We start from the raw sequence: 16,426 nt of genomic DNA, 5'->3' as shown, positions 1-16,426 counted from the left end.
AAAGCCCTTTAATACTGTTTTAAATTTTAAGGGAAAAAACAGAACAAAGAGACGTAGATTCTTCAGTCACAGCCCCATAAAGAACTGGCTTCTCTGCCAGGACTTGTGGTGAAAGGGCTCCTGGGGCTGAAGGACAAGCTCGAGCAGCTCATCACACCAGAGCACAGGGAAAGAATCTCCCAAAACCACTGCAGTTACGTCACAGGATTGAGCAGTCAGCTTGAAGAAGATCCCATTTGCCAAAGATGAGACAATCTGAGCCTCAACAAAAACAGTGAGTACATCCTGAAGGATGCTAGCAAACATTAACTCAATATTTTGAAAAATGACAAATCAATGCTGATTCTTTCCCTTTATTCTGCCTTTTCTGTAAGAACCGTACTCTGGGGTACTCAAAGATGAAGAGGGAAAGTCCTTCCTTGTAGAGAAATCTATCTAATAAACACAGAAGGAATGACAGAATACCAGAATTCTGCAATCCCTAATTGAACAATAAATTTAGGCAAAGATTACCCACCAGTGGCTGCTAAAATTATTAGGTGAAAGACCGCTGGGGAATCTCACAATGAGTGGATGGAGCTGACAACACCTGAACCCACAGATCAATCCTGACATCACAAAGCACAGCCAGACCTCCTGTTGTGACACAGGAGGAGGTACACACACCATGGATGAAGTGTTGCCTCAAAACAGTACCGGAATCTGTTCAAGCCTCCAGACCCCCCAGGTTACAAGGAAACACAGAGGTCAGAGGCACATATGAAGTTATACCACCAGGATGTAACTGGCAAAATCCACAACACAGGAAATGCTATCCGACAAATGACCTGGTTTGTTCAACAGATAAATTGAAAGAGAAAAAGAAAAGGAAGGGAGGGGGCACCTACAGATTAAAAGAGATTTCAGAGAGATGGTCCAAATGCAATGTGTGGACCTTGTCTAGATCCTGATCTGAGTAAACCAAGTGTTTAAAAAAAAAAAAAAGCATTTATGATATAATCAGGGAAACGTGCACACTGACTGGATATTTGATGATATTAAGGAATATTGTTAATTTTATTTTAAGTAATGATAATGGTATTGTGGTTCTTTTTTTAACACTTCTTTTACTTTAAGGATATACATTTAGGATATACATTTACGCATGAAATGCTGTGATTTGCTTCTAAAGAATCCAGCACGGGAGGAGAAAAACATGGGAGAAAGATAAGAGACCATGAACTGATAACTGCCAAAGCTGGGGAGGAGGTACTTGAGGGTTCAATATACCATTCCCTCTCCTTTTATGTCTGCTTGAAAATTACCTTAATAAAAGGTTTTGAACAAAATAAAGTGGTTCATTGGACCAAATTCAGCATCGCCCTTATTGACAGAAGAGACTAAGTAGGCAGCTGGCCAGGCACACGAGTCCAGCACTTACCGCTCTATGTTCACCTCATTGCCTTGGTCTCTGGTATGGAAGATCATCGTGTATTTACCCACTTCAGGCATTGGCCGGATTATTTTCATTCTATGAAGCTGAACCCTATAAAAATAATAGAAGTGTTTAAAAAAATTCTCTCTCACTTATCTACCACTAGACACTTAAAGAGAATCATTTACAAAAATTTACAGACATGCACATACACACACACACACACATAGTCACACCTAGCTTGATTATTTGGGTATTAAGAAGAATAATTTTCCTATAATATTGGGCCTCAGGCAGTAAGTCCACAAAAGAATCATATTTAACATTTACTACTGGGGTACACAGGAGACGTGTCAATTTACAGTTTGTCATTTTTTTTTTTTTTTTAAAGATTTTATTTTTTTCCCTTTTTCTCCCCAAAGCACCCCCACCCAGTACATAGTTGTGTATTCTTCGTTGTGGGTTCCTCTAGTTGTGGCATGTGGGACGCTGCCTCAGCGTGGTCTGACGAGCAGTGCCATGTCCGCGCCCGGGATTCGAACCAACGAAACACTGGGCCGCCTGTAGCGGAGCGCGCGAACTTAACCACTCGGCCACGGGGCCAGCCCCCAGTTTGTCATTTTTTAAAAACAAGTGAGAAAATACATATTTTAAAACATCATGATGAATAGGAGAATCAAGTCTCTCAGGATCCCTAATTTACTTAGCGTTTCCTCCTTTGAACAAAGAGAGTAATGCTCGTTTAAGGTCACAAGCTTTAAAGCCCACGAACCTAGGTTCAAATCTAGACCTTGTTATTTACAAACTTGGTAATTCAGTTCATTATTCCAGGTCTCGGTTTCCCCATGTGTAAAATGGGAATGGTGTTACCGAGCTGTTCTGACAGCTCAAATGAGATCACCCACAAGGAACATGCTTTGCAAACTGAATGTAATATATAAGTGCAAATAAGAGTGCTGAGTAAATAAACATTTAGTAAATAAATCTCAACCAACTTTTATGTTCGTATCATTTGGCTTATCCACGGCATTAGTCAAGAACCACCCTGGAGGTCATGATGTTCTTATCAAAGGAAAGCAGAACTTGGGGCTCCCCTCTACCTTGCAGCTGAGGAGCAGCAGGAAAAAAGACAGTGAGGGTACATGATCAGTGCAAACTTCTACCAACCACCCGACCTGGGCAGAGAAATGGATTTGGGGAAGATGACAGACATTGTTTGCCTTGAGCCTGTGCTACTCTGGCCCTGAGATCTAGCAGACACCCTCTGTCCGCTTCCTAAGCCACGGCCACACAGGCTGCTGATGGGCTGGCTGAGAAGAGCTGCTGCCTGCCACCCTGGCCCTTCCCATGGAGCCTTTGGTCAGGGAACTCCGTTCCCTCCTGCCAGAAACATTCCAGAGACTCTCAGCCAAGACATGGGAACAAGACCAGCAGGGAGCCCTGGCTTCTTTATGCTGAAGCAATGGAAAATTTCTGGCAGCCACACATCTGTTCATCTCAGCTGAGAGATTTCCTTTCCCAAAGGCAACAGCAGGAGGAAACGGGTCTCCTAATGGCCAGAAAGAGCTTGTTATTACAAGTCTAAAGATATGGACCCCAGGCTCCTGAAAAATTACTTATTTCTGGGAGACAGGGATACCTATAACTATCTGGCCAGGAAACCCAAGTTCAGGGAAGGGAGCTGAGAGAGGAGGCCAGACATATTCCCTTTGAAGTCTCCAGAGCAGAAAGGAGTCCAGGAGGATCTGAGGGGACGGCCAGCAGCCTGGAGCCAGGCCAGCAGCTGCACCCCAGGGACGGAGCTGACTAACACATAAGGAGGGAAGCACATCTTGGCCTGCTTCAGGGTGTGCAGCTCCTCGAAGGCCACTGGCCCTCCTTGCTCTGGACACTGGGAACTGTGCCAGGATGCCCCGGCTCTGAGAGAAAGCACAGGCTTACGATAGGCCCTCTGGCTGCTTTCCTCCAATTGCGGTTTTGCAGATACCCTGCAGTCTGGGACTTTTCATTCACTGGTGAGACCCTGTCTCAGTACATAATACCCACTGACAAGTCCACAGAGACCTCTATCAACACTTCGGGACCCCAAACACCCACGAGCCAGGAAAAGACCACCCTCCATCATTTCAAAACTGCCAGTGGCAAAGAGCAATTTGGGCCATCCTGCCTTCCCTCCACCCACTGCCACCCTTTAAGCCCAAATCTGCAGCCTTGTGACCTGCTGGACTGGCAACTATAGGAACTAGCCATAAAGGTAGGTTTCCAGAGCCACCACTGACAGCAGAGCCCCGTGAAGGGGACCTGTCTCTGTTGTTCACCTGAGTCTGAGGTCATCGTCTTCGCCTCCCCATCCCCAGTAGTTGTTAGAGAATCCATTCACCTTGAAAAATTGTTCTCTGCTTAGGGCAGTAACACCCCCAAAATATCCGCTGTAACGTAACCTGGAGTAAAAGACAGGAGAGAAAAGGTAAGAACATTAGCACAAAGCCTTTCAGTTCTGCATGGGGACTTCAGAAGTCTCCTGTTTCAGGGCCGGCATTCTAGGAACACTGGGACGACCACACTCCTTCATCCATCCACTCTGCTTGGCATCCACCTCCCGATGGTCCTGGCCTTCCCTCTCTGGCCTTCTCTCTCTGGCCTTCTTTCCTCAGTCTAGACAAGTGCTCGCATCTGCTCACCAAGCAAAGTGCCACTCCCTGTATTGTTTCATGTTCGTGTGGAGAGGTCTACAGGGGTACCTGTAAATGTGCGCCATAACACCAGATCTGGATGACAGATTTCATCTCACATGCCAATCCAATGAATCGTAGTGGCTGCCAAGGGCAGTGGGTTAGGAAGGATTCTGAGGCTGCATCCAGGTTCGGCATGAATGAGTATGTTAATAAATATACTGTTCTTCTACTTTTACTTTTTTTTAGGGGGTAGGGTAGAGAGCAGGAGACAGCTCCTGCACACACTCTATATGCAAACCTCCACTTCTGTGCATGCAAATCTCCATTTCAGAGTTTGTTCCCTGAGGAACCAACACACCTCAATAGCCCTGAGCTTTCTGGCTTGGGCAACTACATAGATGATAGTGCCCTTCACAAAAATCAGGTCTACAGAACAATAATTAGGTTTTGAGAGGAAGACATTACATTATGTCTTGGATAAGGTGAATGTGAGATACCCCTGTGGCTTTTGAAGTGAGCAGAAGGATATACAGTCCAAGCTCAAAAGAGAGGAGAGGCCACAGATACAGCTCTGAAAATAAGCTGTCAAGAGGTGGTACCTGAAGGCAAAGTAGAAGGAGAAATTGCCAGAAGACAGTGTAGTAGGTGAGAAGAGTGCAGAAGGATGGAGCCGTGGGGATACCAACAAGAAAAAGGAGGAGAGAAGAGGTCAAGAGGTCAGAGCACACCCCCCATCCTGGAGGGCTCTTGGGGATTACTGGTGGACAAATGAGCAAACCGGAAAAATAAAGACATCCCTTGCATATGACACTGTAACAATTCAGAAATGCACGTGAAGGCAGCTTAACAACTTGGATGTTACTGAACAAAAGGATGTGAGATTTGGAGGATTTCTAACTTTAACGAACTTCAGTTCAAAGTGTTCCAAGACCAATTAAATATTTCTGCTCTCCCAGATAAGAAGAGAAACCAAAAAGAAAGATCAAGAAACATGTAGAGACTTGTCACCTAACAGGTGGCGTCCCCAAAGCCAATGTGTAGTTCAGCTGTGTTTCTATATCCTGAGTACAGCTGGGGACGACCCTCTTACCCATAACGGAAATAGATTTACTCGCATACCTCTCAACCTAAAATTCTGGAAAATGGTATTATTATAACGTAAAACAAAAGGAAATAAAGTGCTCAGGAGGCAGCTATTACTGACCAAGACACCCACTGCAGTGACTTGTTGCCATGGTTATGGGACTGTCTGACTGGGGAGGGATTCCTAAAGACCTGAAGACCTGGCAGTCACCTATTAAGTAACCACCGTCCACCGTGTGCAAGACAACTGCCTAACGCTGTCAGCTGTGGGCCCTGCCCTCAAAGGGCTCCCAGCCTAACAGAAGAGGCGAGTGTTAGCAGGTTCTGAGGAAGGAGATGCCGCCCATGGCAGGGGCAGCGCAGGGGCCTGGGAGGATTCAGTCAGGTAGAAAAATGGAGCAAGTCCTGGTGGCCAGAACCCCATGAGGAAAAGCAACGAAAGGAGAATGTGCAAGGTGTCTGAGGAGCATCTAGAGACAAGTTAGCTGGAGCAAGGAGGCTCAGGAGACCAGTTGAAAAGAAAGGTTAACGAACTCTCAGTTTCTCACTTGCCTCTTGGATGGCAAATGTCTACGTGTTTACTATCTTTGCTTTGGGTTTTTCTCCTCATCTGGAAGAGCATAAATATTTAATTGGCCCTAGAATAGTTTTATTTAGTTTTGAAGGGCTGTAAGGCCAAAAAGTAGGGAAAATTTGGATATAAAATAACAGTAGAGTCCTTGTAGAAAGCAGGCAGGTTCATCACTGACTGTGGGTTGGTGACAAGACCCGTAAGTCAGTGATAAATGATAAGATTTACTTCTGGCTTCATCAGAGTCTGAGACAGTTGGGGTAAATCACTTTAATGTCTTCCCTCTGCAGGTGTGTAAAGTGAAAACATCTCTTGCACTTATTATACTCACGGGGCTGTCATGACAGTGAATAAAGTGGGTGCTGACTGAAGCTCTGTGGCACAGTGACAGTTACTGGCAGGAAGCAGACACGTCACTGCCTGTGCCTGCACCTCCACCAACCAGAGGGATTTGGCCCCAAAAAACAGCAAAGGTCAGAAGTGGGGGGACGAAGACAACTCCTACATGACTTATGCACACCTCTCCCCAGCCACAGGAGACCAGGCTGTTTACATGATACATGAAAGAAAGCAGAAAAATACAAATGACAAACAAGGACCAGAGGAAAATTTAAATTAGAATAGAAGATTAAAATAGGAAATATAGTAAAACTCTGATCAGTACATAAGATTGTTTTCAGCTTCTAAAAGAAGACCATGCATTTGGCTCAGAGTGTCTTGCCTCCAGATCAAAAGAGGAGACACATTCAATCACCTGATTTATTAGGAAAACCTGCCAGCTCCTCAAGGAAGACAAAGGCTTTCTGATATCTAGTCATAAAAGAAATGTCTGGCCAGTTACAGTAGCAAGTTAAAAAACAGCAAGAGTCAGACAGGGGCTATTTCTAGAGTGAAGTAGCATCTGATGAAATCTGTGATTGTTGCACCAAACTTTTACTCAAAATCAATTCCCAACAGGAATGCCCAAGAACTCAGTTTCTCATGGTCCAGCTGAATACAAAGATTATATCTAGAATCCCAACAGAAGGCCTGTGCTTAAGACAATCCTGTGGGTCTACACTCCAAAAATAAACCAAAAAACCCAATCCTGTGTGGCTGTAATTTCTCACCACAGGTGTTTAGAAAGAACTGGGCAATGGGAAGTTATCATCTACGTCAAGGGTCTGAAGTACAGGTAGCTATGCTGCAGACAGTGCTATCTTATTAATTTCACACAGCAAGTGGACAGTTGACATGCTTCTGAAAATACTGAGGTGTCCAGACATGATACACTGCTTTCTTCAATGCAGACGTGGCTCAGAGAGGCCAGAAAGCAAAACCTCCAGATAATGCTCAAGACCAAGTTCCCCAGAGGACCAAACCCTGTGATTCTCTTCCAGACCCCTCCCTGCCCTCTGGCCCCACTGCCCCTGCCCTAACTCAGAGGCCTGGCATCTCTCCCCTCAGCTTCTCCCCTCCTGCCTTGCGCCACCCAACACACTAACGGCCGGCTGACCCGAGCTTTCTCCTGCCATTCTCCAGCTGTGACCACACGTCAAGAGCTCCTAGTCCCCTCCAGAGGACATGAGACTCCTTAGCAGACTGAACAAGGCCTGCATAATCTGGCCCCTGCCCACTCTCATCTCCTGTGTCTCCTCCCTCCACCATCTCAGACATTCCTTCTCGAGCACTAACGAACAAATGAACTCCCCCCAGAACTGTGTCACGCTCTCTCTTGCTTCCATGTCTTAGAATTCTGCCGGGAAGCTCCCAGTGATCCTAAAAGATGAAGGTGCCATGTTCCCTGGGGAACAGCTTTAAACCTTTGCCTAGGTGTTTCTTACAGACACTGTGCTCTCATCCATTGTAGCTTACTCTAGGTATTTGTTTGTACCCCACAGTTTACACAGGGATTGGGTTTAAAGTCAGTACCTGAGGCAAAAATCACCTGCAACGATACTCTTGGAAATCTCTTAAACAGCGCGAAGTAAGAACCTACACAATGAGAGCAAATGCAAACCGAGGCTGAGCGAGGTATCAACAGATTCAGGGCTTCCATCTCATGCTCACTCCCAGAGTAGACACTGGTGGAATCTCTTGCATCATTTTATGGTTGTATAGTTCTCTCCCCCCGCTCCCTCCCTCCCTCCTCCTCTCTCCCGATCATTACCAAATGCTTATAGTTGAATCTGCAGAAGTACAACATTGACACAGCTCCACCGCACCTGCCTCCCACACCAGCACGCAACTACTCGGTGGATACGCCCCTCCCCACGCTCCCTCAGAACTCCAAAAAGATGCCACAGTCTGGAAAGAGACATCAGTCTCACAAAAGAGGCCTAAAAGTTGACCTAAGGGGCACAGTGGTTGCCTCCTAGAGGGGAAGTCAGGGAGAGACAGGTAAGTGACCTGAGTTCTATGCAGTGTGGAAGCAAAAGTTTACAGAAGTTCCACCATAGGAACCGCCCTGCAGGTGAGGCCAAACATCGTTTGTGGTGCTTGGACTATTTCCCCTCTCCTGTTCTTTCCCTTTGTCTTTGTGATCCTTTGCCAAGGCTGTTGTAGTAATTTTCCTTTTCAGGAAAAAAATCTAATGTCTCTAATTTTTGTTTTGAACTTTAAAGTGATATGTCACGGACCATTTTTCCTATTTCTCATTTATGTAAGAACTCCGGACACTTCGTCCCGCACAGCCTTGATGAGAACAGGGCAAGCTTCCCCACCTATGCGAGCCCCAAGCAAAGCCGCCTTACCTGTACCCAGTGCTGTTCCTGCCAACCACCAGATGCTTGGGCTGATCCTCACACTTGTAAAGGTTCAGGTCATTCTCCGGCACCAGATCCACGTCGTGGAATATAAAGCAGTCCCAATTTTCATCCTTGAGAGCTTCTAGATAGCCCACATTCAAGAGTTTGGCTCGATTAAACTTTTTACTTCCAGCCTATAGATATGGAAATTAAAACTTGAAAAGCTCCTGAGACATGGTTTCTCACTGTACCCCCCTCTCCAGTTCAGATGCAGGAGCTGGAACTATTCTTGTTAATGGTGAGACTGTACTTGTGAAGCTCTGACAGAGTAGATGCAAGAACAATAAAAGACCTCTCGTATTTTTCTTTACACTTCACAATACTTATATTCCATAACTTAAAAACATGCCTTGAAACGGGGAGTTGTTGTTTAATGTATAGAGTTTCAGTTTTGCAAGGTGAAAAACTCCTAGAGATTGGTAGCACAATGACATGAACATACTTAACCCTACTGAACTGTACACTTAAAAATGACTCGACAGTAATTGAAACAAAAAAATAACCCACCAATTGGGAAAAAATATTTGCAAGTCATATATCCGACAAAGGGTTAATCTCCATACTATATAAAGAACTCACACAACTCAACAACAAAAAATCAAACAACCCGATCAAAAAACAGGCAGGGGACATGACGAGACATTTCTCCAAAGAAGATATATGGATGGCCAATAGGCATATGAAAAGATGCTCATCATCATTGATCATCAGGGAAATGCGAATCAAAACTACACTAAGATATCACCTTACACCCATTAGAACAGCAAAAATAACCAAAACAAAAAGTGACAAATGTTGGAGAGGTTGTGGAGAAAAATGAACCCTCACGCGCTGCTGGTGGGAATGCAAACTGGTGCAGCCGCTATGGAAAACAGTATGGAGACTTCTCAAAAAATTAAAAATAGAAACACCATATGACCCAGCCATCTCACTACTGGCTATCTATCCAAAGAACTTGAAATCAGCAATTCCAAAAGTCCCATGCACCCCTATGTTCATTGCAGCATTATTTACAATAGCCAAGATGTGGAAGCAACCTAAGTGCCCATCAATTGATGATTGTATAAAGAAGATACCGTGTGTATATATATATATATATATACACACACACAATGGAATACTACTCAGCCATAAAAAAGGATAAAATTGTCCCATTCACAACAACATGGATGGACCTTGAGGGTACTATGTTAAGTGAAATAAGCCAAACAGAGAAGGACAATCTCTGTATGACTCCACTCATATGTGGAAGTTAAACATGTAGATAAAGAGAACAGATTAGTGGCTACCAGGGGAAAGGGAGATGGGGGGTGGGCACAAAGGGTGAAGTGGTGCACCTACAATATGACTGACAAATAATAATGTACAACTGAAATTTCACAAGGTTGTAAACTATCATAATCTTAACAAAAACTAAAAAAAATAGAAAGTAAAAAAAATAAATAAACGACTCAATGGTAAATTTTATGTTATGTGTATTTTACCACAATTTAAAAAAAAAACCTGTAGTTTTAAAATACAAAGAAAAATAACTCAAAAGATTTTTGAAAACATGCATTTATTCCATGAAAACTACAAAACCTTTCCTGCATACTAGTCATGCCAATTAGTATATCACTGCTTCACTGTTCAACTCACAGCTGATCCCAATCTGACCCTATGTAACCAATTTATACTAAGCTTCCAAGAGATACAGCTTGCCAGAAAGGATCAAGAAATCTTGCCCCATAAACACAGAAGTCACTGCTATTATTTCTAAGCTACTTAAAAGTCTCTTGGAGGGGCTGGCCCTGTGGCTGGGTGGGTAAAGTTCCATGGGCCCCGCTTCGGCAGCCCAGGGTTCGCAGGTTCAGATTCCAAGTGTGGATCTACTCTACTCATCAGCCATGCTGTGGAGGCATATATACAAAATACATACAAAAGATAGAGGAAGACTGGCACGGATGTTAGCTCAGGGCTCATCTTCCTCAAGCGAAAAAAGAGGAGGACTGGCAACGGATTTTGGCTCCAGGTGAATCTTCCTCAGCAGAAAAAAAGTGTCTCTTGGAACCACAGTGAGAGAATCCTGTTATAACTCTTATTGGCAGAAGCTAATCCTCAGAGTGGCCTTACCGAGGGGATTTGTCACTGGGTAAGAAAAGAACACAATTTGACCAGTAAAGCTACAGTACAACAAAGATTTTACAGTATTAGTTTTTTCATGGCTGTTTGGATTAAACGCCTTAAGAAAAAATTCCAGTTTGATAAACAGTTTATCATAACAAAAGTACATGCAGTTCTCGAGTTACCACAGTACTCCTGAAAAGAATAACACAAAACAGACATATTTCTATTCATAAAAATATTATACATCAGGGGCTGCTGTCCTAAGAACTCAGAATCACTAACAATGTTAAAAATAATTATAAACCAATAGTAAAATTTTGTTTCAAATCCTTAAAAAGTGGGCATAAACGTACTATATATGCACACTGATTTTCAAGAGCCCCAGTTTATTATAAAATACACACCACAGAACTGCATCCTGTGGTTTCACAAAAGTTTTCCTAAAACAAGTATTATCAGTTATAACCAATATGAAGCATGACTTTTCTTGCATTCTTAGCATGTGTAAGCATTTGAGGGGGAATTATTTGGATGACCCGGGACAATTTTGAAAAGCTAGACATGGATATTTAAATTTACGCGCCTTATTTTTCCTTCAATAAACTTGAACACCAAATAGAGGCATCTTTCATCACCCACTCCACTTAGAGCTAAAGTTTGCAAAAGCAGCCTACACTTACACTTACTGTGTTCCCACTAAATCATGCTCCTGGAAGCCAAATAAGTGAATCCAGAAAATGGAAAGTAAACATAGTATGTTCTACGTAATAATAGCGGCAAAGCTAAAGGGAGAAAGGTGGAGACAGTCAGAACACTCCAGGGCTATAAACACACAGTCGTCTGTCTAGATCCCCACTGAATAGCCATGCTCAATGGCGATAAACAATTCCAACGTCTCATCTCGTAGTGTATGGCAAATGCAGAAGGAAGCAGAAGGGGAATCTCAGGGAATATTCTCCGGGCAGTCATCGGCTAACATTGAGGGGCTCACAAAAAAACAGGCTTCCCCCAGAGGTTCACTGAAGAGGCAGAAAAATCTCCCAGCACTTAGTCCCATTACTCCACACTCTAAGACAAGAATTTCCTTTCAAGGATAAAGAGGGAAGAGACCTCTCCTTTGAGGATAGTTTGATGCTCCTTTTACCCAAGACAGACAAATGGCCAAGTCCCTCAGAGAGAGGAGGACCTGGAGGGCAGAGCCCCACACTCACCTGGTGGATGACGTAGATGCCGTACTCCAGCTGCTGCCGCTGCAAGAAGGGATGCAGGTGTTCCAGCAGGTACATCAGGTGCTTCTCCCTGTTCCGGTGTGGAATGAGGATGGCCACCCGCTGCAGAGCCCGACACTCCTCGGGGTGATAGCGGCCTCTGCGCACGTTGGGGTTTTCTGCCTGCACTTCTTCCAGGGTGAGATCCGGTTTGAAAAAGAGCTTGTTCTGGCCTCCTACAATAAAAACAGGCCACAGGAAATAACAGCAGCTCTCTCATCAAGTGTTGACAGGCTCACAGTACAAGTGAAGCACTTAGAACACCGCCTGGCACACAGTGAGCACGACGCGAGTGTTAGCTTTTATTGTTATTACTTTAAAGCCTCATGTGGTCGTGAACTATAACCACAGGATCATGTGACACAGGTTACCGGCTGCAAAAGCAAGTAAGTGACGTTTCAGAGCATTCCCTTGTGGCTGGGTAACCAACTCCGGCCCCATGATTCATCCATAAGCAGGGGATGCATTCTGTCCCAGTGACCCTGGTAAAGAGCAGAGGTCAGGGCTACATGGAGTAATTACAGATTTGCTCTATCATCTCTTCCTTCTCAAAATTCCAAAGGAGGGTGAAGTCTCTTAAAAGTCAAGAGCATGGAATTAAGTCATGGACAAGGTCCCTTCCCCGCTCCTTCTCAAGCTCTTGGACGCTATCCTAGCTCCCTAAAAGTAAAACAGCAAAAGGCAGCAGGAGCTAGCCCCACTCCGTAACCCGGCAGTGACGGGCATGTGCAACACCGCAAGAATTCTACCACCACGCCATGGAGGCACAGCTCCCCATGGAGCATCTGCTCAGCGAGCGTGGATGCAACATGGCTGGATGAAACCCAAAGGCCATCCACAGTAACCAATCTCATCCAAGGCTTTAAAGGTCAGGCTGAGGCCACCGACCCTCCTCTTTGATCTGAATTAACAGGGAACACTGACTGGTGAGAGAGGAGGCAGAGGGCCTGTTAGGGAATTGAGCCAGGCTTTTTTTAATCTCCATGTACACTGGTCAGGGTGTAAATCTCAAGATGCTTGCAAGTTTCATGACCCCCTTCTGTGCAAAGCAGTCACAGGCCCTTCCTGTGAAGAAGTCACTGCACCTTGCTTGGTGTAACCATCCCCTACCCCGGCCTTGGCTGCTGAGACCAGGCGCCAGGGTCTGTGAAGTGGATGACAGACTCTGCTCAACGGCACCAAGGGCAAACAATTGCTTCAGCCACCTAGACAGAATAACTTGCCCACAAGAAAGGGCCTTTCCTGGAAACAGGCGAGACACAGAGCTGGCAGGCGGTAACACCCGGAAAACAAACAGTAAGAAAAGGAGTTATATGACAGTCAAGCTACTAGGCTGCTGCCAGCCTACAGAGCTGCGAGGACATGATGGCGTGGCTGGCTGAGATGGTTTCCTGTGTCGCCTGCTGACAAACCTCATCACCCAAGTGAGCCTGTCCATGCCTCTGTTCTCGGCCCCTGAAAGGGCCCCACGCAACAGGTCTCATATAAACTGGTCCCTCTGCTCACTTTCTCATTGTCACAACAATTCACGGGCCCTAACCTCCGAGTACCTGCTTCTACTTACTCCATCCATCTCCATCCCAACCCCATGACTCCTTCTCAAGTTCTGTTCCTCCTTGGGTCACTAATGCCCATCTGGCTTCATCACTACTTACGTCACCCTCTTAATCCAGGTGCTTGCTCGGGATGGTGTCACTGCCCATCTATTTTTATAAATGCATTTGTTGCTTACCTATGTTGTGAGGATTCTGAACGAGGGATAATACAGTCAGATTTGCATTTCAATAACCCATTTTCCTACCGCAACTTGTGTCATTTCTCAGAACAACTTCCCTCACACAATCAGGAATAACGTTCTGGCTTTTCCTCATCTGAGCGAAGAGAAGCAATATGTCGATGTGAACACAGCCCAGGAGTGCGATTCAGTTAGGAAGGAGGGCCTGCAGGTTTTTGTGCAGCTACGAGCAAGAAGCCCCCGCAGAGCCCCAGGCCACCCCACAGAGACTGACTGAGTGTATGCCGAGCGCCGCCTCTGCAGGACCAGCGAGGCGCACTCGACTCGGCAGAGCTGGAAAGGGTCGCCCTGCCCTCATCCTGCCTCCACGTGGTCTCCTGGGGGAGAGAGACACACATATAACAATATGCTGTGAACAGCACAGAAACAGAAACACAGGCAGGCAGAGTGGGCATAAGGTTAACTCTGGGCAGTCCCAGCAAGCTTTCTGGGAGAGAAGTAACCTAAGTTGCATTTTTGATAAATAAGCAGGAATCCACCAGGCAGACGCGGATTAAAGAAAGGCATTCTAGAAAGAGGGGACAACAGAAGGCTCAGAGGAGTGTCTGGAGATGTTCTGGGGAATCAGAGGTCTGCTAGAACCTACATGGGTTACAAATAATATCGCTGTGGAGTGTTTCCTCTGTAATTAATGTGTTCACTAAGCCCTATTTACTGTTAATTTAAATTGAAAGCCAAGGCATCAAAAGGGAACCAAAACATACAACATATTTAAGAAACAAACACTAAAGAAAACATTAAAAAACATACTCAGTCCTGTCCCTTGACTCCATACTTCTGGCCAAGAGGATGCCAACAGACATGACACGAGCGCAGGCTTGAATGTGCTTGCATTTCTCCCCTGGTGCTCTTGTGCCCTGCGGAGGCCAGGGGAAGAACATGCCCAGGCTAGCCCGTTGGCCCCAGGAGGAGGATGAGACACACATGGAGCAGAGCCACCAGCCTAGATCAACTGACTCCCAGCTCATCCTACAGACTTGTCAGCTAAATATATACCTACTGACATATGCTGCTGAGACTTTTGTGGCTGGATAATAAAATGACTGCATGTTCACGTAACAAAAGACTATACACCAGCAATATGGATACATCTCACAAAGATATTCTTGAAGAACAGAAGCCAGACACTAAAAAGTACATAGCATATGTTTCCAATTACGTAAAGTTCAAAAACAGGAGAAATCCAACGGATGGTGTTAGACTCTTGAAGTAAGGGTAGTGACTGAAAGAAGCATAGAAAGTTCTGGGGTTCTAGGAATATTCCATTTCCTAATTTACATACTGGTTACACAGGTATGTTCATTTTGTGAAACTTAGCTGTACAGTTCTGATTTTTGTACTTTTTTGTACATGTTATATTTAAATAAAAAGTTTACACAGCACTTGTAAAAAGAAAGAAAGAAAGACTTACTGAGGTATGGAGACATGGAAGGGCAGTTGTCAAGGTTTGCGGTTGTCGTGGATGCTTCATTGGTCAGAGTTTGTTTCTTCTCCAAAACGAGAGGGTTGTTGAAATTAGCCATGAAATCCTTTGCTTTAGGAATCTCTTGAAGAGCAGCTACAAAGTAGTTGCTGGTGGCCCACCCAACCACCATCAGGCATAAGGTAAGAAGCAACAGTAACCGGAATTTGTAAGAAAGGTGGAAAGTCACGCTGCAGCCCATGTCTTTTATTACGTGAGCGACAGCTATCTCTCGGCCTCACTGTAGGCAGGAAGCTTCAAGTTACACTCTTCCAATCTGATTGCAAACTTGAAGATGACTGAAGATGCAATGCCTGCTTTTGTTCAGTGGTTCTGCTCCAACAAACTCTAAAAGGCAATCAAAAAGACACATTGTTTCAGAGGGAAACCATATCCTGCAACTATTCACTTCAGCACCAACTGGAAACCCGTGCCCAACGGATCTAGACTAACAGTAATGGGAGTTCTCCAAGTAGGGTTTAGAGATCAGAAAATCAGAGATCTTAGAGGGAGAAAGTTCCGACCATCTCTACATCACAGGAGTTCTCTCTGGGTTATCACCTAGGCTGTCTGTCACCCAGGAAGAAAAGCCATTTCCAGATGTTGCAGAGGAGGAGAAGGTAAAGAAGAGACTAGAGATGCCTCCTCAGTTCTGAGCTGGGCACAGCGTAAACACAGTCCTAATGGTTCTCTTCTGTGGATGCCCCTTCCTGGCACAGCTTTCAGAGAAGGTTAACAACACATGAAATCTTGTTACAGAGCATATTTCCACACAAAGAGAAAATAAGGGAAAGGACAAAAGCTCTTCTTCTTTGTAAGAGCTAGGAAAACATGTTCCTCTCCAACAGGGAATGAAAAATCAAGGATTTTTCAGTTATAAATGTTACAGTCACACCGAGGCAGGGCACAGGCACACCCCCACACGTGGGGGAGAGGGTAAGCAACACAAGAGAATTCCAGTACTGGAGCTCAACAATCTGTAAGAGTAGCAGGCAGAATACAGCGCAGCGTTTAAGATCAGGGGTTTGGATTCAGACCGAAACTACAGCTCCACCACGTTATCAGCCATGAAACCTCAAGCCAGTCACTTAAGGGAGCCTTGGTGTCCGTCTCTGTAAAATGGGGATAATAGCAGTACCTGCAGAAAGAGCTTGTCGTGGGACTGGAGGACCTAACGTATTGGCAAAGTGTTAGCCTACCTCCTGATGCACCCGCCAAGTGGTGACCGTCATTGTTGTTATTGTTCTATCACTTCACATTAAGTGG

The 16,426-nt window shown here is 45.0% G+C and overlaps 1 protein-coding gene across 7 annotated transcripts in view; it reads right to left on the bottom strand.

The window, feature by feature from the left end:
• The window catches only part of B4GALT4 (beta-1,4-galactosyltransferase 4), a 53,509-nt gene that overhangs the window by 2,486 nt on the left and 34,597 nt on the right, over positions 1-16,426 (bottom strand). For all 7 annotated transcript variants that reach the window (XM_070243751.1, XM_023623714.2, XM_070243749.1 and 4 more), the window contains 5 exons: positions 15,110-15,508; positions 11,847-12,079; positions 8,476-8,663; positions 3,733-3,855; positions 1,421-1,525 (listed from right to left, as the gene is read on the bottom strand). In XM_070243751.1, the coding sequence (XP_070099852.1) occupies positions 1,421-1,525; positions 3,733-3,855; positions 8,476-8,663; positions 11,847-12,079; positions 15,110-15,362 (902 nt within the window). In that variant the 5' untranslated portion in view covers positions 15,363-15,508. The remainder of the gene's footprint in view (positions 1-1,420; positions 1,526-3,732; positions 3,856-8,475; positions 8,664-11,846; positions 12,080-15,109; positions 15,509-16,426) is intronic.

Source organism: Equus caballus, chromosome 19 (assembly GCF_041296265.1).
Source record: "Equus caballus isolate H_3958 breed thoroughbred chromosome 19, TB-T2T, whole genome shotgun sequence".
In the NCBI taxonomy this organism is placed as follows: Eukaryota; Metazoa; Chordata; class Mammalia; order Perissodactyla; family Equidae; genus Equus; species Equus caballus.
This window is presented reverse-complemented; position numbering and strand designations above follow the sequence as displayed.